Genomic DNA, 23157 nt, shown 5'->3' with positions numbered 1-23157 from the left:
GGTTACGCAGTTGCGGGGTGGAGGGACATGAAGCACAAATGAAGTGGAGTGCGCAAAGTGGTCTGAAGAAAACTTCAGCAACTCGGATGAAAAGAGTGAGTACTTTCCAATAAGAAACTGATTGCTGCTATTAAAAGTGAATAGGATCAACTTTTGGTGCTGAAAATACTCATTAGAAATCAATTAGTGCTTGGAGCATGTATGCTGCTCATTGATGGGCTAAGTTCTGGTGTGAAGACAATTGTATCCAGTTTTCCTTCATAGGTAATGTAAATGTTGACAATGTATTCCTGACTCTTTACACATACCGCATCGTGAAATCAACACGAGTATTGCATTTTCTTTCTATTTTCATGCAATCGAATTTGTTTCTAAAGGAATCAGATGCAACGCGGATGTTTTAACCAAAAGTTTCAGTCTGGTAACTTTTCCGTCCGGTGTGTAACTAAGAGACATGTTACAAAGGTGCAGAGCATGGTTCTGTGAGCATCCCCCAGCAAATCTTTCTGCAGCTTAATCTTAAGGGGGAGAGAGGAGGGAATTGCATTGTAAGAGACGGTTCTTCTTCTTTTAAAACATTTACTGCTCACATAACCAGAAATGATATGGAAGAGTTAATTAGACTTTGCCCTTGAACCAAGTTAAACGCTGCTCTGACCTGGTTAGATTTGTTGCTTCTAGTGGTGTGACGAGATTGACCGATATGGGAAATCCCCATGGAATAACGGAGTATCCCATTGGTAAATAGTTGGAAGTGGGCGTCTCTGGTTATTATTCGCCCCTTTTAAAAATAATTAATTTTAGAGTATTTTCTAATCAGATTATGAAATTGGATTGAATATTCTTTCTCGTTTCTAGCATTTTCTAAAGCATTTCACGTCCAAGCTTTGTCATGGCGCCATAAGGAAATACAGCTTCTACAAATACAAATTGTACAACTTTAGTCTATCAATGTGTTCGCCAAAAATGATAACATTTGATCGTGAATAACGTCGCTATATAATTCCACATCATGAGATTGGTTTTAGTCATCCACTGATCTAACAAAGCGTAAAAAGAGGACGCCGGATTTAATATATATATATATGTACATTTTATATGCTTTGAAAGTGAAATCTAAAAAAAAGCCTTGATATAAATACCAAAGAAAAGCCTTATTGTTCTTGACTCCGTTGTGGTAAAGACCCTGTCATCTGGTTATCAGCTTTTATCTTTAAGCGCAGTTGTATGCTCCTTGACTCATTCTTTAAATTTACGGAGGTCATTATATCTGTACACCAGATTAAATTGATTCCCTTTTTGAGAACCAACAATAAAAAAGTTACTTGAGCTCGCAACACAAATGATATTCGCAGCCTACGTGCAAACTGGAGTGCAGCTGTGCATTATCGACAATCACGTTATGTAAGCTTCTGATGCATAAATAACTTAAAAGTAGATGGGACCTCTGGTTATTCGGATATCTTCATCCCAATATTTCACTTTTCTTCCAAATACTGTAGTGTTGTTTGGACCTAATACATTGATTAATAACTATTGGCAGTGCATATCTGTAAAGAAGTTAGAGAAATTCTGAAGAGGTTCTGAATAAGGGATCTGCCCAAAACATCCACCTACCTTTTCCTATCCACAGAAGTTAGCTGACCTGTGTATTTCTAGCATTTTCTATTTTTGTTTTAGATTTCCAGCGTTTGAAGCTTTTGTCCTGTCAACAAAGAATATTCCAGGGTTTTACCTAAGCACCAGCAATTGAAAATGTACTCGCTGAATGAAATCTTAACAATCTTGAAAGTAAATCTCAAGAACAGTAAGAGATGAATGTTGCCAAAGTTGAAGTATTAAATAGGAGTATCACCAGTGAGAACTGTTTAATGTGAAAATCCTTTAAAATTGAAGTTTGTGATTTACCATATAATAGGCAGCAAAGGGCAAGTCAAACTTCCCTGATTAGAATGTATTTGTATGCTCCTGAAACCCCCTGCACCTTTGTGAATTAAACACAACTAGGACAGTGTTGTGTTAAGAATTGGCATCAACTATATCAATGAGGTAGTTATGAATTTTAGGGTGCACTTTCATGTTGATGCAAAGTGGTGCACATTGATGCAAAAATGGCAGTGTAACTCAGTAATCAGATCACATTAAACACCATCACCACCCCCTCCAAACACATGTACCATAGTGATTCAAATTTCTATAAGTTGCAGTATCATTTCAGTCAGTGTGAAGCCATCTGTTGAACTGTCAAAGAACTTTTAAAACTTGTTATAATCTTTTTAACGTTGGGGTAAAGAAGATGCTCCTGTCTGTGCTCTCCTGATTTAAAAAAATAGGCTAGAGACAAGCAGAAACATTGAAGCATGCATGAGCAGAACTCTGTTGTCACGGCATCTTAGTGCAGGTTACATTGCAGCATAATATGGATCTGCCAAATGAGCGTCGCACTGGCAGATATTGGCCTCTGATCAGTCTTAATCACGGAATGGTGATCGAACCATTTTTGGAAGATCAGCACCATCAATAAGTTTTTATGACTTGTGCCGTATTTTGATGCCCCTTCCTCCCTCACCGTCACTATTCAGGAGAGGTAAATGGTCCCGTCTAGTGCAATGAACGTGTGACATTTGTAGATCTGCCAATCCTCCCATCCCAGGTGTGTGGTTTATAGAGGGGCTGTATAGTTGATCATTGTACAATAGGGGCATTAGCTTGTGATATTTCAGTGCATATTGCGATCATAAAATAATGGAAAATACAACTTGGGGATTTATTATGCCAACACAAAAATTAGAGCACTTAGTAACCTTTGATCCCGTTTTCATAGAATCGAAGAAAGTATAGCTCATAAAAAAGACATTGGCCACATTGTGTCCGTGCCAACATTAACTGTTTAACTGGAGTATTTAATCTGATTTACCAGCTCTTATCTCATATCCTCTTCAAGTAATTATAACAGTCCAGTGCAGTGCTTTTATATAAGTACATTTTTATATGACATTACCTTGTACACGTACTCAGAATGTGTGCTAACTGTGCCGCTTATGGTAACTTAATGCTGAAGGTATGTGCAGGGGAACATTCCGTTTACGAACTTTTAAATGTAGAATGTATTTTGCGGTGAATCCAGTGAACGTATGCTTGAATGGAAGTAGGATCACCTTAAACGCGCTTACATGTCGTGACTGAAGGACCGTCCACCTATGGGTACATATGGGTCGAAATCCACAAGTTGAGGTGCAAAATGCTGATCCCATCATCGTATGGTAACCCGTTGTGAATCAGAGTACAGGTTAAAAGTAATGCCACAACTCCTGTGCAACGGATGTAGTAACCTCGACTTGCCTACTAGTAACGCTGTTATGCATCTTCAGTTGAAAGCAGCTGTTTTTGTGTCAGACGCTCTGGGGACCCCTGTGGTTTGGTAACTATTATTTCTTTCACGATTGGTGATACCAAATCCCCGTCTATTTAGCGGTAAATGTTTCCGGTCAACTCTGATACCCTCGTCTGGTGAAACGAATTCTAAACAAACACCGTAAATCACCGACCCTTGTTTAAATATTCAGAAATAGACGAGTGTAACCAATAGCAATTAATGTGAATGGAGATGAACGGATATTAGAGATTTAGGACCATCCGGTCCATTGAGAACTCTTAACCTAAGTAGTACAGTTTTTTTCCCCCCTTTCTCACTACATCTGCCTGTTTTACCGGGAAATGGAAATAGAAACAGCTCAGTCGCAATGAAAAGTAAGGGGCTGTTAAGTGGCATCTGGCCGCCCTCTTAAAATGTTTTTAAGTTACTGGTGCTGCGCTTTGAGTTGAAAGCTGTCTTCTCTCTTGTGCTAACAACATACGGACATCCATCCATAGGAAAAATGAAAACCCCCTACTGGATGTTTGCGTACATCCTAAAATCTGAATATTTGAACACCCTCTGATTTTTGTTGTTGTTGTTGGTATTAACGTGCATGTTGGAAAGTTGGTAATAAAACAAAAACATCATCTTTTCATTGACCCCCTTCCCTCCCCTTTTTTTCTTTTGCAGAGTATTTCCGGTGACGGATTGAGCGTCTGGCGACGGCGGATTGAAACGAGAGAGCAGGGAGAAAGCGAGAGGAGAAAAGAGCGAGAGCGGGGAAAATGAGTGGGACATCAACAGGCTGCTCCTGAACAAACTTCTCCTCAGCAAATGCGAGCCCGCTAGCGTGCAAATCCTTTATTCGTATCTCAGTAACCAACCACAAAGTGGATTGTTTTAGACTATTGTATTATTTTTTTTGTTTGCATTTTTTTTTTGGTTTTGAAACGCTGGAAGTTTCTAAGTGGAAATTTATCGCAAGGGAGCCAGATGTCAGCCAACAGCAACTCGTCTCCTCCCGTGTCGCAGAGATTGTTGCCGCCTGTGCTGCCGCTGCCTCCCTGCTCGCCGACCCCATCGCTCTCCCCGCCCGCCACCGCCGTGCTCTCTGGCCGGCTTTCCAACGGGAGCATCAGCGCCCCGAGTCCCACCAATTCCCGGGGATCCTTCAACGGCGTCTCCTTCCTCTTGCAGATCGGCCTCACTCGGGAGCCGGTTACCATCGAAGCACAAGACATCTCCCTATCCGCCGTCAAAGACCTCGTCTGCTCTATCGTGGACCAAAAGGTACAGTAATAATAAAAAAAAATCCAATACTTCCAACTACTGATCTCTTTAGCGAAAATTCATTTTTTTTGGATCACTGGTCTATCAAATTAGGGGGGAAAACTATAAAAAGTTGTATTACCAAAGTTTCTTAAAAGTTTAAATTCTGAACTATGTAACTACATACATCTTATTGCACATAAGAGACGTGCTGTATCGCGTCACGTATCTAACGGTTCTTTTTATGTCGTTTTAATACGAGAGAGCTACCTGTCAAGACCAGATGCAATGTTCTTTTCCGTAGCTTCATAACAGTTTGGTGTGCCCCACCCCCCCAGAACTTGGTGGGAGCGACCTGTTGTACAAAAAGGCAATTACATTCATAATTGTTGCAGTCAGCCACAGGAGATGAAATCATTGTGGCTTAAATCGCTAGAACTGATAACCCGCTATTTCATCTGGTGTCAAGACACAAACGCTACAGTTTTTGTGCTACTTTGTTACTGTGTGTGTGCGTGAGAGAGAGAGACTTGGTTCTTAACTTAGCAAATTGGTAAACCAATGCAAGTGGTTGATTACTATGTTGAATTATATTGCTAATTTATAACTGGTTTACAATATTCATTAATTTTGCACATGGTAAGTTTTTCATATTTGCACCCTGGCCTAGATTAGCAAAATCTTTAAGTAAGCACAATTTTGGTGGAATCCTTAGCTATTTTAATATAGTATTGGAGGATTTTTATCTGTTTTGAAACTGTGTGGAGTTCTTTATATCTTTTAGACTCTAACTCTGTGCAGTCTGGCAACTGCACAACAATCTCTTACACCCTAACTTTTTTTTGCTGGGTCAACTGCTTCAACAAGTATGCATAAAATGCTGGTTATTATGTAATTGATTTAACTTGTTACTGTATCTGTGTTCAGTACAGAGAATCCATTGTAGTAATTCCTTGATAATACAGTGGCACAACATATTTGAGATGTACAAATTTCTATTTTTTTTACTGGATTATTTGAAATTTAGGATATTAACTTTTTGTGTATTAGACTAATGCAGATTTTTGGAACTTTTGCACCATGTGGATGTGTAAATGAATTAGCTGTTAGTGCTCAATTCCTTTAGAAGTACAGTAAAAATGTATAATGAGATCATATATTGACAATTCTGTGTGCATATATTCTCTTTTTATAACTATATGCATTTAAAAAATATTTCAGCAAAGTCTTTATCTATTGTATGTATGAAAATGTCAGAGCAATTAAAGAGTGAGTTAACAATTTAAACAATATTGAGCTTCCTGCATTTGGTTTTAGGAGGCACACATTCTATGAGCTCAGTGTAATTTTTTTGGTATGTTTAATTTTGTCATCAGTGCTCTTTTGAAGCAGGGTAAATGGTTAAATGGAATTTTGGTTTGTTGAATGAAAGGTTGGTTTGTTGACTTTTTTTTACTATAGGTGCACTGTACTAATTTTTTAGGCTAAGGTCATTTTGTGAAATGGTGGGAGAATTTTACATAGAAATACATTAAATGTATAGCAAAAAAACCAGGCCATTTGGCCCAACTGGTCTATGTTTATGATCCGCACGAGCCTCCTCCCACTCCTCTTCATCTAACCCTATCAGCATATCCTTCTATTCCTTTCTCCCTCATGTGCTTATCTAACTTCACGTTAAATGCATCTATGCTATTCACCTCAGCTACTCCTTGAGGTAGTGTATTCCATATTCTAACCACTCTTTGGGTAAAGAAGTTTCTCCTGAATTCCCTATTGGATTTACTGGTGACTATCTTATATTTATGACCTCTAGTTTTGGACACCCCCACATGTGGAAACTCTAGTCTACTCTATCAAAAGCTATCATTATCTTAAAGGCCTCTATCAGGTCACCCTGATTTATATTCCCCCACAAGCTTCTTTCTACTGTATGCCTATATCCCTCTATTCCCTTTTCCCTCAATTTTAACCTAAGTTATCTGGAGCAGGGGCAACTCTGGCTTTACATCCTGCCCGATTTTACTCTTCATTGAAGTAAATGGAGAGTAACATCGGGAGAGGTGTAAAACCAGCGTTCTACTTGATCCCATGGATTTCCTGCTTGGCGAGTTAGGTTAAAATTACCCTCATTGAAGCAGATAGAATTAAATCAATCCATGTGGCAACAAGCTCCATGTTCTCATCACTTTTGTGTGAGGAAATTCCTCCTAAATTCTTTATTTGATCTGTTGATTATATTTATTTTCCTTGTTTTGGACTCACCTACAAGTGGAAACAATTTCTCCACATCTGCCCTGTCAAACCTGTTCATATCAGGTCTTGGTCTTCTACTTTCCAGAGTATAGTCCCAGCCCACTTAATCTATCCTAATAGTTGCAACCTCTCAATTCTGGTAAAATCCTTGTAAATCTTTTCTGCACTTTCTCCAGTGCTTCAATCCTTTTATGTAGTATGGAGACCAGAACCCCCCTCAGTACTGTTTCCAAGTGTGGTCTAACCAAGGTTCTGTATAAATTTGACATTACCTCCCTGCTTTTCTCTTCATCTAAAAATGAGCTCCAATACTTTGGTTGTACTCTTTGCAGCCTTCTCAACTTGTGTGGCTACTTGTGGCATTTGCAATGTAATGGGCTGATCACTTAATTTGACTAGAACATTCTAGTTGAGTATCATTTGGTTGCTAATATAGGTAAAGGTTAGTTGTTTTAGCATTCTAGAGAAACATAATGTTGTCATATTTCACCCACTTATTTGGGTGGGCTGAATTAAGTTTAAGCCTGACTGGAAGTGTGAATTTTCCCATCATGGCCCTTCAGACATTATTCTCTGTTTCACCTACAACTTCCTAGGAATTAAAATCTGTCATTTCAGAGATTGCTAAAAGGCAGTCTTTAGCACATACACCTACACACAAACTTTATTTTAATTATTGAATCATTCCAGATATTGATGAGGTGGCAAAACCAAATATAAAATCCTTGTCTTTCCCAGCAGGGGAACCCCAACACTCAATGAGTGCTCCTTACCACTTTTCATCTAAGTAAGGGGAGGCTTGCTTGCTGGATGTTACACACTACATTCTCCTGTGTATGTTAATCAAGGTGAAGGTTGCTAATGTTGGGGAATAGAATGCTTCTGCATTTTGGCAATTTGGTGTGTCAACCTAAACCACTAACTTGTCGGGTATAATATGCTAGATGCAGATTAAACTTCCTGTACCCTAAAACCAACATCTGAAGAGTAATCCCTGCTACGTGAATCTGCTACTTCAATTTCTCTGACCAGCTGTCAATGACACCATCAGTTTGTGTGCCTACTGCTGGTAGGACATGGTTGCATACTACCCTAATTCACTTAAGATTCTTACAGCTAGAAGAGAGAGGAGGCTTTCAGGTCATCAGACTGGGCTGGATTCATACGCAAGTCTGCGAGTTGAAAAGACCGGATGCTAATCAAACCAGCTACATCACTTAGTCCTCACATTGGTCTTTTCCCTCCATTGCAACATTCCTTGGGGCTGAGAAATGAAATCTACCACAATCGTTCCTCACTAACTTAAATGTCTAGTAGGCATAAAATTTCAACCTCTTAAAAGCAGGGCATGGCAATGAAATAAACTTCTTGAATGGCACTCTATATTGGACTAGATTGGAACCATGATTTCTTTTTGAAATAAGGTTTATTGTCCACTTAGATGTCCACAGAAGCTGAACCCAATAGAACTCATCATTTTTAGAATCCTGTTGGCAGTTGCAATCATAAGCATGTTGAATGTGAGTTGTTGTGTGATCAATTTTTTGTGTTGAGATTTTTTTAGTTGTCCATAGTAACACTTTCATTACATAACATATTTGACAGATCCAGCATATTTGGTTCATTTCCCTCATGTCACTACTTCAGTATTCCACCAAAAAGTGTGGTGTGTTCTGAAAAAATTACTTTTTGAGCATTGTTTTACTGGAAAAAAAACATTTCATGACATCAGGGCTACATAATCCATTTACTCTTTCAACTCCTGGATTGTACATTTTAATGGTGCTCAGTAGTTTAAGTGTGTAATAAAGTCCTACTCATCACTTATGTTCTACAATTGTGCAGAATGTTGATACGTGGTGTGATTTTTAATTGGTTCACTTTGTTTTTTTTAGTACAATTTTGATCATTGTAAAATATATTAACATTACACCTTCCAGTACATTGAATATTTTGCTGTCACTCTTCTGTAAATGCCATAAATTGTACTCATTTAAGTGACTCATCTGTTTGAGAGGCTTGTTATTTGCAAAGGACACCAGTGGGCTCAGCTGACTTTGAATAACTCTTGTTACCATTTTAGAATTTTACAGTTCAGAAGGAGGTTCTTTGGCCCATCGTGCCTGTGCCAGCTCTCTTAAGGGCTATCCACTTAGTCCCATTTCCCTGCCCTTTCCTCAAACCTTTTTTTTATATAAAAAGCAAATATTTATCCACATCCCTTTTAAAAGCTATTATGAATTCTGTTTCCACCACATTTCTGGTAAAGTATCTCATGTTCTAAGAATCCTACTTTTTTATATTGAAACAATTCTAATCTTCCTTCTTTCTTTCTTTTTTACACCACCTTGTTACCGACCAGTGGAAATACCTTTTCCTAATTTCACCCCTCATAATTTTGAAAACCACTATCAAATCTGCTCTTAACCTTCCAGACTTCCTAAAACAGTCCGTGCAAAAGATTGGTATGGGAAGGTGATTAAAATCGCAGTTCGGGAGGGGCAATAAACATTATATAGGCAAAAACTGAGATGGTAGGACTATGTACAGTAAGATTCGAATGGAAGAGCGACCATGGATAGACAGCTGTTGGAGCTGGCAGATGGAAGAGTATGAAGGTGAGGCCTTGTGGTGTCTGTGTCCCGACCTGGTATTTGGTGCTCCAAAACACCTCATGTAGAATAGTAAGGTGTGTGTGTGTGCAGTAAATTTGTTAAGAGGACTGGCTTTTTTTTACATTTTTAATGTAAACTAATGACTGTAAGTGTGACTTGAACATGACTATAAAGTGGATCTGTCTGGGCCTGAGATTCAAGACTCATACTGGATCTTAAATTTGATGCCTTGGTGAAAGGAGACATTCACTTCTTTCAAAAGTTCTTCAGTTGATAACTTCCATCAATATTTAATCTGATGTTGCAGTTTGTTTCAGACAATTTATTCCCCTTCTGCCCTCTTAGTATTTTCCCCTTACTACTACCGTCTTCTCCTAAAAGCTCTGATTCACCCTGGGGTACAGTTCCATACATGCCAGTGGTCCTCCAATACCTTTCCAAATTGACCCATCTTCATGCATCAGCCTAAATAGTAAATATCCTTGGCTAGGTGACCATATGAAGTGTGTCCATCCTTGGCTGATGATTCTCATCCATTAGAGGATGTTGGATTGTGACCAGGTGCTGGAATCGTGGCCAACTTTTTTTTCCCCCTCCCCAGCTCATGAACACTGTGCACCAGCGATCAGACCTTATACCTTCCGGTTGGTGTGGCTCGGTGCTGCACCATGGAGTTCATTTACCTACTGAACCAATGGAGGAGTTAACATGTAACGGAAAATGGTAGCATCATCATACAGATCCAGAACATTGTTTATATCTTTTTTGTTTTGATTTTTATTTGGGATGAAAATTGAGGGTTGAGTATTGGCTTAGCACCTTGGTGCTCAAATACAATGAGTAGTGGGGTAGCAGTCTTTATCAATTATGAGAAATTTCTGTATTTAACTTTAGACAGAGTGAAAATAATTTTTTAAAATTAGATTTAGATAGCTGTATCTTTTAAAGAGTCCCATTGCCTCTGCCTCTCAGAGAGTGGCAATAGACAAAACTGACCAGATTCATCCATACTTCCAATGAGAGTTAGTTTGGTGCCATGGCCATGTTTTGGTTTGTAGCTTGATCTGCTTATGGAAAACTGTCTTTCTGCTGTGAGCACAAATTAAAAGCATTGGGAGACAGCCCCAACTATAGCTGTGACATTTGCTAACATTTGGCTCAGTGAGCATTGGTAAAGGATTGCAATCAGCCATACCAACCTGACTTGGATGATTCAAATCTAGGTGTGAAAAGCTGTTTAAATCGCATGACAGTAATTCCTGGTTTTGCAATGGAAACTACCCACCCCCCCACCCTCAGCCTTGCTCTTCAGCTATGCTGAGGCAAGGCTTTAGTTTTATGAGTGCTTTCATTAATGTTGATGGTGTGAAGATGGGGCCTGATTATCTTGCTTTCTCTTGCTGGGGAGCAGAAGAAAGCAAGCAGAGAAAAAAAATGGGAATTGTTGCTACCAATATTCAAAGCTGGTAAGACTGGAGAGTGAAAGAGAAGAGTATTTATATCATAGTGATGGATGCAAGCAGGGAGCCACATATTCACCTTCTACTTACCTGATATATTTTAAAGTTGAAGAAGGCAGAGCTCTGTGCACTCTTACTCAAACACAAAAATGGTGCTCTACTCATTAACCTCCCACTACCAGTATACTTAATGATTGAAAAGATATAATTAATATGTCAGTAATGGTACAACAGGCCACCAGTTGCTTTTATAATTATGGACATCCTTGCTGGTGTGACAACACACTTTCTGGGTGGCTTTACTGGTGCTACACTTAAATCTGTGTGCATTCCTATATACGTTGGGCAACAAGGTGCTACACCAAAACTGTATCATAGCTGTGCAGGTGGATGTGTCACAGCACTGTGTTGTGGAGCTCCACGTGTCAGAGGTGGACGGCGAGGCTGGTAATGCTGTTCGCCCTCCGAGGAGGTCATGACTGCAGCCACGGCGGCCCCTATCCGAAAGATGTACATCTGAGGGGGTCCGTAAGGTAGGTACATATGTCTGGACACCGGGGTAAGTGTGCAAGTTGGTGAATTTTATTGTTAGGAGGAGGGTGGTGGAGGCCAAACTTTGTCCAAAGTGACAGAGTGGCCTCCTGCAATGAGTGAGGGTCCCACCCCTATCAAATGGACCTTTGCAGCTGCCACAGGCTGATGGCTGCAACATGTCCATTTGAACTGGGAGTGTTTTCACCCAGTACGGGGAACAGTCCCAGTTGTTTGTAGAATCCCAACCCTCCTAAAATATCTCGTTAATCATGTCTGTAAACGACCTGAAATACCAAAATAAATACCTTAAGTGGCACCCCGCCGGCTTTAATTTCCCCCACATGCGGGGGCTGTGCGCGTATGTCAGCGCGTCAGTGGGAAACCCGGAAGCGGGCGGGTTGGAGCCGGGTTCCCGACCCGCCCGGGGAATCTCCGATTTTCGTGGCCCCCCCCTGCCAGGAACGCACCCGATCGCGGGTGCTAAAATCGACCCCAGTAGATTACCTATTAGTTGGGGAATGATGCGTGAGATACACCTAATGCTGTTCAATTCAAATCATATGGTATGTTCATACTTAGTTTAAATCATTTAATTCAGTTGCAAAAGCCTGCTGCCCACCATGAAAACTGCTATTGGCAAAAACAAAGCTGAAAATGTTTTTTTTAAAAAAGCAGCTGCTCGTTAATTCTGGTATTTATTGAATCGAATAGCACTATTTGGATTGTGTTTCAAGGGTGCAGTGCATCCGTGAGTTTTTATATTGTGATGAATTTCAGGGTTTGTTTATGATGCCTTGTTAATTCCTCAAAGTATTCCTGTCCTGTGATTGAGTCTGGTGCACATGTTGTCCAATTTTTCTTTTGGGTCTTTCTGGTCCTGTTACTGGACCGATTTGCAGGTGAAGTGCAGTGTAAGTAACCTGGGCATAATTAGTCCATATGTTAGTACAGCATGGGCATTAATGTCAGAGTAATACCTTCTGCTGCCCTTGGGAATGAAAGAGTGGTTGGGGTGGTGGAGGAAGAGATGGGTCCTGCTCTGTTCTTTAAGTCAACTTTGATCTGCTAATAGAAATATGGAATCAGTGAATTGTTTCTTAGATCCACTTTAGAAACTACTAATGATGGAAGCTTGATTTGCTCCACTTAGGAAAAATTGCAGTGAGTTTTGGAATACCTTTATACTTGAGCCCATGCAATATGAGTGGTTTTTAAAGCTTACTGCATCTACAAAGTCCTAATTTACAGGAACAAAAAGTAATCAAAAAGGCTAATGGAATGTTGGCTGTTATCTTGAGGGTTGCAATACAAAGGGGAGGAAGTTGGCCAGACCCCATCTGGAGTGTTGCATTCAGTTCTGGGCACTGTAGCTCATTGGCCTTAGAGGGGGTACAGTGAAGATTTACCAAAACGATACCATGGCTTAAAGGGTTAAATTATGAAGCCAGGTTGTATAAACTTGGCTTGTATTCCCTTGAGTTTATTGAACTTAATCTGAATATTGAGGTGTTTAAAATGATACAAGGATTTGATAAGAAATAGAGAAACGGTTTCCTCAGGTGGGGTAATTCAGAAAAAGGAGGCACAATCTTAAAATTAGAGCTGGGCCATTCAGGAGTGAAATCAGGTAGCACTTTTTCACAGAGGGTAGTGGAAATTTGGAATTCTCTCCCCAAAAGACTATGGATGCTGGGTCAATTAAAGTTTTCAAGACTGAGGCCAATAGATTTTTATTAGGTAAGGGTATCAAGTGATATGGATCGATGGTGGGTAAATGGAGTTGAGGTACAGATCAGCCATGACCGAATTAAATGGTGGAATAGGCTTGAGGATCTGAATGGTTTACTCCTGTTCCTATGTTCCTAGTTTATTTCTAAAATAAATCACCGAGCAGTGCATTTAAAATGAGTGCTTTAGGAGAACTGCCTTCCAACAGCATTCGGTCTAAGTGGTCACTCAAGTGAGCTAATATGAAACCACAAAAAGGCTTTCTGTGACATCTGGATAATATGTAGTTCACTCTTCTGAGCAGAAAATGTAAATACTGCCCTCAGTAGAATCGTAAAAATTTATTTACCAGAAATTTTATGTTATTACCGAGTATTTATTACACTTATGAATTTCCACAGATTTAATCTAAATAAAAGGGAAGGTCTCTCTGCAGAGAATAATTAAGTGTTCATTGGCAAGTTGCATTGATCCATGGAGTAGAATGCTGAGCTTCATGTGGAAATTAGAATTAAACTCTCAAATTTATCCATATTAAAGGGAACTTTCATCACTTTAATTTCATTGTTCATGGCTCTTCAATTACTGTGAATGTTTCTCATTCCTCTACTCAAACCAAGTGTTGCTCAATTAGACCACCTGGCCTGCACAATACCATCTTTTTTGCTAATATAAACTGTGCAGTTATAATTCAACTCGTGCGTATTATGATTTGGGTTCTTGTGCTTGACACACAAGTCAATTTCCATAGGTGACCCCACACTCCCTATGACCTAATGCACAAAGCATCCACAGTGTGGCACGACCAGGGTAAACAATGAAGCCTTTTGTTGCTAATGGAGAGTACATAGTAATTCCACTATGTCTTGCGTCACTTCAGAAGATGGATAGCATCAGCCGTGGAAGACATTTTTTTGTAACTATGCTAAATTATTTAAAGGGTTCATTCATGAATAGTTATTTACAGCAGCAAGCAGTATAGGTGAGATGTTGCAATCAGCTTGAAGTACAGCAGCCGGGAGCCAGTTCACAAAGGGTTAAACAGATAATCAAGTAGGATAAGCAGAACTTGAGAAAAGTAATTTTAGGAGTAAAAACCTTTACACTGGTTAGGTAGGTACAAAGTTGCGTTTCATCCCTGCGTTTTACGACAAGACAAATAAAATTATTACCGCATGACGTGCTGTTTTCTTAATACACATTAAACTCTTTTTGAAAAATAGTCGGCTTTATAAATTGGTCTGAGACACAGGTAATTGCTGGATATTTCTACCATTGTCACAAACTAAAAACATAAGCCAGAGGATGACAACGTTTGAGAATTGTAAGTATATATTTTCTGCATTTTAGTCTAGTGATGCATTCTGATTACACCTGATACCAAGCAAGTGGCCTTCTTGATTAGACTAAATAATTGTCCCTTTAATATGCTAATATTTTGATTGCAAAGTCATTAAAAGTGAATGTAATCAAAATGTCTGTATACTAAGATACAGTGCCTTTCAAATTCCAACGCCAACACCTTGCGATATAAACCTGATTTTGAGTGTGATGCGTTAAAAAATAATTTAAACTAAGACACAGCAAAAACCAAATAAAAAACCATGGACAGTTTTTCATTCTTCAGTCTCATTTAAATGAGAACACTGTGATAAGGACAGGAACTTTACAAAGGATCTATAGTTCACCGCAATGTCAATTCACCTATAATTCTTAGCAGGAGAGAAAAAGCTGCCTTTGGGTTCCAAGTCGTCTGAGTAATTGTGCATAATCATTTTTCTGATCAGAACAGTGTTGTAATTGGGGTGCAATTTGAGATGATGTTGCTAGCTGCCTTGAAATTTTTAAAATGTAAAATGAATATGCACTATGTCTAAAGGGAAGGTAATGTTATGATCTTCAGTTAATTTTCATCCAGCGCATAGCATAATTGGAAAGCAAGCCCCATCCCTATGTGGCCTCTTCCCTGATTTTAGATTTGGCTAAAGGTGCCAACCTCACACTAACAAAAAGATTGGCTTCTCCCACACATGTCTATTTCTGCTTTAACCTGAGTCACCCTAAATATTATACTTTTTGAATTGGGCTTTGCTTTTTAGTAGAACAACTTGCTTTGTGCTAAAACATCTAGCTTTCCTATCTGGGACCTGATTTGGATCTAACCCAGATTGGTTGGAAAATCTCATCTAGCTGACAACTGTTAAGGACGGTTAATCAAAATCATTTTGCACATTCATGCAAATGAGTTCTAGCTATGCGACTGTTCCCAGAATATGTTGTGCAAGAAAAATAAGGAAACGGTCATACGTATGTTCTGTAGGTTTGAAAAGTGGGTTAATTTTATAAACTGAATATATTTTAATAATTGGTATTCCTTTTATACTCTCATCACCAATTGGTGGGATGGTGATGAAAAAGGCAAAAATTATTTTGTTTGTATCCCTTCTTCAGTTAATGTGGAGAAAAACTTTCCGTATGCTGAGATGGTGTAAGAAAGCTGGATTTCAGTATCCTGATAAATATATGCTGAGGACCCAGACGACTCCTTAACTCCTTTTTAAGGTAGCTGGTTTTACTCCCAGCATGAGTCTCTAGATTAATGGTGCCCAATTCGGCTCCCTGAACCGTCTTACATTAACCAGTTCAGATGGAAGCCTCAATTAGGTTCCCCTCAAGCCGCTGTGTGAGTGAATTAACGCATTCTTGCCAAATCACTAAGCAAGAAGCCAGACCACAAGTTATGCACTAAGCACCATTGGTTACAAGTCACAACTTAAAGTTGGGTGCACGCACGTTTAACAGCCATGCATAAATGTAATCAGAGTTACCTAGCAGTTGAGTAGCAAATCATTAATGGACAAAATGAGTAGAAAAGTTTACACAGGCAATTCAGTGTATCATTGTAAATCAGCGCTAATGGATGCTCAGTATTAATTATAGCAGTGACCAGAGTCTGAGGTTATAAATTGGTAAGATTACTTTTAAGAGTGATTCCTTGGCTATCTGACAAGTTATCAGCTTTGAATTGATACTCTTAGCTCTGCTTGTAATGCTAGTGTAGCCACAATTTAACTTCTAGCCTCTGACACTTTCCTTAAAACTACCTTGTACTGGTAAGTTCACCTCTCACACCTCCTGGGTAAAAGTTCTTATAGAAGAACAAGAGAGGAAATAAGTCTTCTGATTCTCACAGACGAAGAAGGACTGCTACTTCTACCAAAGATAAAGAAAAACTCTTGCTTCTCCGTGACCCACGTGTCAGAAGGGCTTGTCCCTTTTTGTGTCGGAAGCATTGATCTCCAGAAGGGTCGGCTCCACTCGGGCTTCGCCCCCCCCCTCCCCAGATACCTTACAGCCTTTTAGCAAAGGGACCCACATAAATATGAGGAGCCATGACCTGTTTATGACTCACCAAGTGCTTCTTCTCTGGACCTGAGCCAGGGATAATGACTTTACGACTTAATTGCTTAAAAGCAGGTAGTAACTATTTTCTTCCCACAACTCAGTTCCACAGCTGAACTCCATATTGCATGGGCATCCTCAGGCAGTTTACAGGGGATTTCTCTTGCGAGTCTCTAAGGCAAACCTTTGGGAAATTTTATTGGGCACTGTTCCTACGGTGTGTGTGGGTCAACTCTGGGGGAAAGAGTCTACCTAATGTCTGGTTTGGGAATTTACAAAATTTACAGATGTTGGAGGCGTGAAATAGGATGGAGGTTCTCCCCTGTGATTCCCATGCCCACATTGTTTATGTTTCCAGTTGGGAGCTGGGACATTTGATGGGGAGAGCCCAGATTATTGCTCAGAGCGGGGGAATAATTGTGGGGCAAGTGTACTCATACAGTTTATGCATCACTTGGTCTGTCCTTTTGACTTCTAGACTGAGAGTGGGGGGGGGGAAAAAATTGCCCTCTGATATTTTAAATATAAAAGTTTTTATTATGTTGGGCTAAAAATTATAGTTGCAGTACATGAACTAATTTTAAGTTATGACCATTTTAATCTTCTGAAAGCTTATTTGTAATAACTCCTCCTCCCCGAAAGACATAACAGTGCCAGTACAACATTAAGAATATCTTATACTTGCTGTACATTGTTTTTTTTCCCGTTTTAAAAAAAATGATATGAAACATATGAAACCTGTGTTTCTGAGGACCTGATGTTATTGGAGAATAGCAACTTTTTTCACTTGACACCTACAGTATTGAAGTGCCTTCGACTGTGGGCCAACAATGTGTCTTAATGCTGTCCTTGGTGAAGTAGAGTGTGCCCTACGAGTGAGAATGTTTCTACTTGCCCCACCAATCAGCCTAATAGCCCGAGTGAGGTTGCCGGGTTGTGGGCAGATTATTTGTTCTTGCATTCGACCAAGGCCTATCAGATACTGGCTTGAGATTGCCTAAACTCATTCATGACCGATCCTTGCAGTTGACAGCACGAGGAGACGTTCACTCCATTAGGCTGAGGTGGATTTGAACCCTGGTCCCGAATGTGAAAGGCAGTATGTTAACCCTTTACTGTACGTTGTCAATCTTTGAATTCTAATAGAAACCATAATGTCTACAAGAATATTAAGATAATTATTTTTGTTCTGAGGCCGTGTGTTTCAACTTATAAGTGACATTTCCTTTCTATGATTTTTCCTCAATTTCTATTCTGCCAAAACATGGTAGTGATCCAATTGTGTAATGCATTGGATATAAATTTGACACATCGCAGAGTTATAGAACATTGGTTTATGGCTTGTGTTTCTCCATGTGGAGAGTTTGCAATCTCTGGGGGAGCGAGAGGGGAAACAGGGAAGAGTGGAGGCTGGAATTCTTTCTCTGTGGAAGTGATGAGAAATGCATGGGCATTTCATCCTGAGTTGTACTTCATTGGCTATAAAGCGCATTGGGACGTCCTGAGGTTGAGAGGTGCTACGTAAATGTAAGTTCTTTCTTATTGGAACACCTCCTAATTCCATTGGTGATGCCCTAGCTGCATGCCTTCCCAGTTGTAAGCCATCATAGCAGAGGCAAGAAAATAAAAGCTATAAAAATGTGCACGATTTGAAGTGTCCATGCTCGACAGGGCATTTTTGTTTAAACTTGTGCAGATGTGTATTTGCATTGCAACACCTATGGGCAACGTTGCTGATGTAAAGAATGAACTTGCATTTATATAACATCTTTCATATTCTCAGGTTGTCCCCGAGCCTTTTACAACTAATGAGTTCCTTTTAAAGTGTAGTCACTGTTTCGCACACATGTCGTAGCCAGTTTGCGCGTAGCAAGGTCCACAAGCAGCAAATGACGAGTTTCGGTGATATTCGTTGAGGGATGAATGTTGTTCAGGACAGTGGGAGAGCACCCTATTCTGCTTAGAAAAAGAACCATGGAATTTTTTTTACCTCCACCTAAACTGACTACATTCCTGTTTCCTCCACAGCTGATTTTACCTCTGAATTTTCTGGGCTTAGACAGTGCTATTAGAGGTGGATAAATTCTAAATCAGCCAATGGCAGCATTGAGGCAGCCCTTTCCTGTGAGATTTACACAGATGTAATCAGCTGGGAAAAAATAGTAGTAGCTTGCACCGTGGTGGGGTGGGGGGGTGGGATGTGAGCAGGGCCAGGAAAGAGACAATAAGGGTAGGGGTGGTGCTGGGAAAGAGACAGAAGCGAGGCCAGGGTCAGGAAAGGGTGAAGGCAGGGCCAGGAAAGAACGAGGGTGAGGGCGGGGTCAGGAAAGAGTCTGTTTAGAGAAAACCATAAAGGGAGCACCACAGAACAAATCTCAGCTACATAGGGACAGAGAGAAAGAGAACCACAGGCATGCAGGAGTTGGTGGGGGGTGGAAGGGGAAGAGGAAGAGAGAGAGACAACCACAGACACAGGGATAGAGAGAATGTACATGAGGACAAAGTGGGTTTGGTCATTTACAGTCACAAATGGACTTGAGCTGCATGTCAAGATGGGCTTACAAGATAAATCATGTTTGCTTCATAAGTTCTGGATTTTTTTTCTCTCAAAATATCTTTAGCTATTCCTGACTCCCTCTGTACTGCAATAAAATGGCAGCTTAGATTATGTGCTGCAGTGGGGCTTGAACCCGCCACCTTCTGACTTTGAGGTATAAGTACCATCACTGAGCCATGCTGTACATTGATGTGCAAACTTCATTATAATTTTAGATCAAACATTTAACAAGCTTGGAGATTTATATTGGATTTGATTCACAATGGATTCACATTCATTGCAAATGAATTAAATCTGTCACATTTCATCTAGGCCAATCCAGATCTGTTAATTTAGACCTTTCCTGTAAATAAGAGTTTTGTTATACCATAGTAACTTTGCAATGGTCCCTCCATGCAATCAATAGTAATTATTTATTCAGCACGCTTTTAAGTTTCATTCTTTCTATTTAACAAGTCAATAAAATGATGGTACCTTTCGATTCCTTTCTCCCTCATGCGCTTATCTAGCTTCCCTTAAATGCATTTATGCTATTTTCCTCAACTACTCCTTGTGGTAGCGCATTCCGCATTCTTGCCACTCTTCGGGTAAAGAAGTTTCTCCAGAATTCCCTATTGGATTTATTAGTGACTATCTTATATTGATGATCTCTAGTCTCTAGTTTTGGACCCTCCCCCCCCCCCCCAACAAGTGGAAACATTTTCTCAACGTCCACCCAATTAAACCCCTTCATTATCTTAAAGACCTCGAACAGGTCACCCCTCAGCCTTTTCTTTTCTAGAGAAAAGAGTCCCAGCCTGCTTAGTCTTTCCTGATCATTTGATCTTCTCAGTTCTGGTATCATCCTTGTGAATCTTTTTTGCACCTTCTCCAATGCCTCTGTATCCTTTTTATAATAGGGAGACCAGAACTGTGCACAGTACTCCAAGTGTGGTCTAACCAAGGTTCTATACAAGTTTAACATAACTTCTCTGCTTTTCAATTCTATCCCTCTAGAAATAAACCCCAGTGCTTGGTTTGCCTTTTTTATGGCCTTATTCACCTGTGTGGCTACTTTTAGTGATTTGTGTATCTGTACCCCCAGATCCCTTTGTTCCTCTACCCCATTTAGACTCTTATTATCCAAGCAATATGTGGCCTCCTTATTCTTCCGACCAAAATGCACCACCTCACATTTATCTATATTGAATTTAATTTGCCAATTACACTCCCATTCTGCAACTTCACCGAATGTGAAGTAAGTTAACGTGCTTTTTGCTTTTATATATGAATACAGCTCATGCTTGTAGGATTCAATAAGCTTGTGACTCATTACTTATCTGCCAATTACAAATATTATCATAAATATGAAGTTTTCATTTGTGAGCAACTCTAACAGATGCAGATCAAGTTGTGTTTAACTTTTTTTAATTTATCTGTTTAATGGAACCATTTTTGATTTCAAAATAGAGTGGACTGTGACATGATGGGGATATATTAATTTCAGTAAAGATATAGTTTTGCACTGTCAAAGCTTGAGCTGGTCCTTGTGCTGTATTGTTGTCAAGGCTGGTGAATCAGCAGGAATATTAACTGCAATGTAGAAAGTGTTTACATGACTTGCTTTCAGTTGCCCAGAAATGAGTTGACAGAAGAGTCATTAAAAGCTTCCAGAATGCACTTGGGAATATTGCAGTGCTGAATTTTGTAGCACACTGGAGTATTTACATATGTGGTAAAAGTATTTCTCTTTTGTAGCATGTCAGCCAGATGCAGCACAGTGTCGCCAAGCAAAGTAGATGTAAATTGTTTCCATTGTGTTTTATCAGAGTAAGCGCTTGCTGTGAGTAACCTAAACTTGTTGATTTTACTTGTAAATCTGTAATAAATAAAACACATGTGGATTATAGGATATAATTTTGTCCCTTGAGTTTAGAAGAGCTTCATATTTCTTTGAGAGACATTTTACTCAAATTGCCTCACTACAGGTCACGTTACATTCAATGTATGAAATACTTTTTAAATATAATGTAAATCATCAGTTTTTAACTTGATGTAGGATAGAACAGTCTTGCATAAATATTCTATTGTGTCTACTAAGTAGTTATTTGCAAGCCATCAGAGACACATCAATATATAAAAATCACCTATCATGACTATATTATGTAGTGGTAAGAGGGCTAATTTCACAATCCAAATTTACCAGCTTTGAGGCTCAGGGAAAGTCTGATGGTTAAACATGGCAGCTGTTGTACTGAAGAGTTTTGTTGCTTCTTGGCTCATCTGTTGGGTGAAGTATTGAAATGCTTTTATATATTAATAATTACCCTTTTGGGGGAAGGGCGGAAATGGATCTTGCCCCTATTGTAGCCATGACTTCTTTAATACAATGGAACTAGTAAATTCTTGTTTCTTGTAATCTTTCATTGGTATCTACGTGTCAAGTACTGGGCCGATACTAAATTAGAGGCAGATAGAGGACGCAGAGCTGGATTAACATTTAAAGAGTGAAGACCTCCTGCAACCAATTTATCTTAAATTTCAGTGCTCTACTTATTATTCTAATCGTCCCAAAGTAATGTTAGTTTTTCATGTTTTAATTCTATTAATCGGGCCCCAGGAGAATGATGCTCAAACAATTTCTCTGCTTTCCCCAATTTATATTGTGATCTGTCCGACTCTAGCATGAGACTGAGACGGATTTTTCTGCAAGTGCATGAGCAGTCTGCTCTCTAACTGAAAAAGTATTATGTTTTGTTTGATTGTGTACAAACTCAGAATATGGGCCTGCACATTTGTAGATTGGTGAAATTATTGGCCTGGTGTTTCCACCTGATTTCCACCCAGAAAAGAGCTTAATCTGGGTGGAATCAAATCAAATAGCGCAAAAGATCGCAGAATTTTAAGTGTAAGTGAGTTATGTCCATAACTACTTTATGCTCGAGTGTGCGCAATGTTTTACACTGGTTCAACAGTCCCTGGCCACACCCCCAATCGGAAACATGTGTTTCTGCCGCTTGCGCTCGTATGGGAGGAGGAGGGGTCATCACTTTGTGCCCAGATTCTCAGGCGCATAGGCACCCATATGAATCCAGCATTAATCACCAGACCAGCAGTCAGTTGAAGCCAATGACCCAGGTCTGTTCTGCTGCACCAATTAGTTTTAAAAAGTAAGAACAAGAGCATTAAATCAGTCAATTGATCTGTCCTGCTGCTGCAGAAATGTCAATTAGTTAATTGAAGACCAGTGACAAGCAGTCAGTTGAAGCCACAGACCTGCCCTGTTGCTGCAGAAATCATCAATTGGTTTATAAAGTTTTTTCATTGTCTTTTAAAGTGCGGCACCTTGAGGCCCCATTGGCCCTGTTCCAGTCACTAATTGGTTATGTTTGATTGCGCTGATTCACAAGAGATTTTATGTTCGGGCTTCTGCTAATGAGTTTGTGCGGAAACTTGAACGTAACTTCACCTCGGCAAAACCAGCGCATGTCCAGCACATTCTGGGTGCGTTTTGCCAATTGCACCTCTAGCGGAAACTGTGCATCCAGTTCTTTTCACCAAGATAAAATAGTGGGGAGGGAGAGGAGGCCTGGAAAAGCACCATGGTTCTGTTGATATCATCTTTTTACTGCCTTTAGGTCCTGGTGACCGTGGTAATTGAGATTTAGGTTACAGTTCCAACTAAAGAGAGTTTTTTTTAAAAGAGAGGAGCAGTGATTGCAGGTATCTGAAATCCTCTACAAAAAGTCTAAGCCATTTATTCTGCCATTTGCAAAGTAGATTGCTCTGAAAATGTGAAATGGCTCATTTTGCTAACAACTGTTTAAATTTTCCATGAGTGGGTTATTGTAAGGGAGCTTGAAATCTATATGTGCTGGTATTTGCAAGCTTGGAGGAAAAGCAGTGCTGTGTGAGTTTTTGAAGTGTCTCTTTCACTATTGTGCTTTTATCTGTTACGGGCTGCAAAGCATAGTCCCACTGAATCTGATGATTTTTAAT

The 23157-nt window shown here is 39.7% G+C and overlaps 1 protein-coding gene across 1 annotated transcript in view; it reads left to right on the top strand.

The window, feature by feature from the left end:
* LOC137324433 (serine/threonine-protein kinase D3) overlaps positions 1-23157 on the top strand; it is a 296452-nt gene continuing 273295 nt past the window's right edge. The window contains exons 1-2 of the mRNA XM_067988706.1: positions 1-95; positions 4049-4648. Coding sequence (XP_067844807.1) covers positions 4352-4648 — 297 coding nt within the window. The 5' untranslated portion in view covers positions 1-95; positions 4049-4351. The remainder of the gene's footprint in view (positions 96-4048; positions 4649-23157) is intronic.

Source organism: Heptranchias perlo, chromosome 8 (genome assembly GCF_035084215.1).
Source record: "Heptranchias perlo isolate sHepPer1 chromosome 8, sHepPer1.hap1, whole genome shotgun sequence".
NCBI lineage: Eukaryota > Metazoa > Chordata > Chondrichthyes > Hexanchiformes > Hexanchidae > Heptranchias > Heptranchias perlo.
The sequence above is the reverse complement of the archived record's forward strand: the minus strand, read 5'-3'. Positions and strand labels throughout refer to the sequence as shown.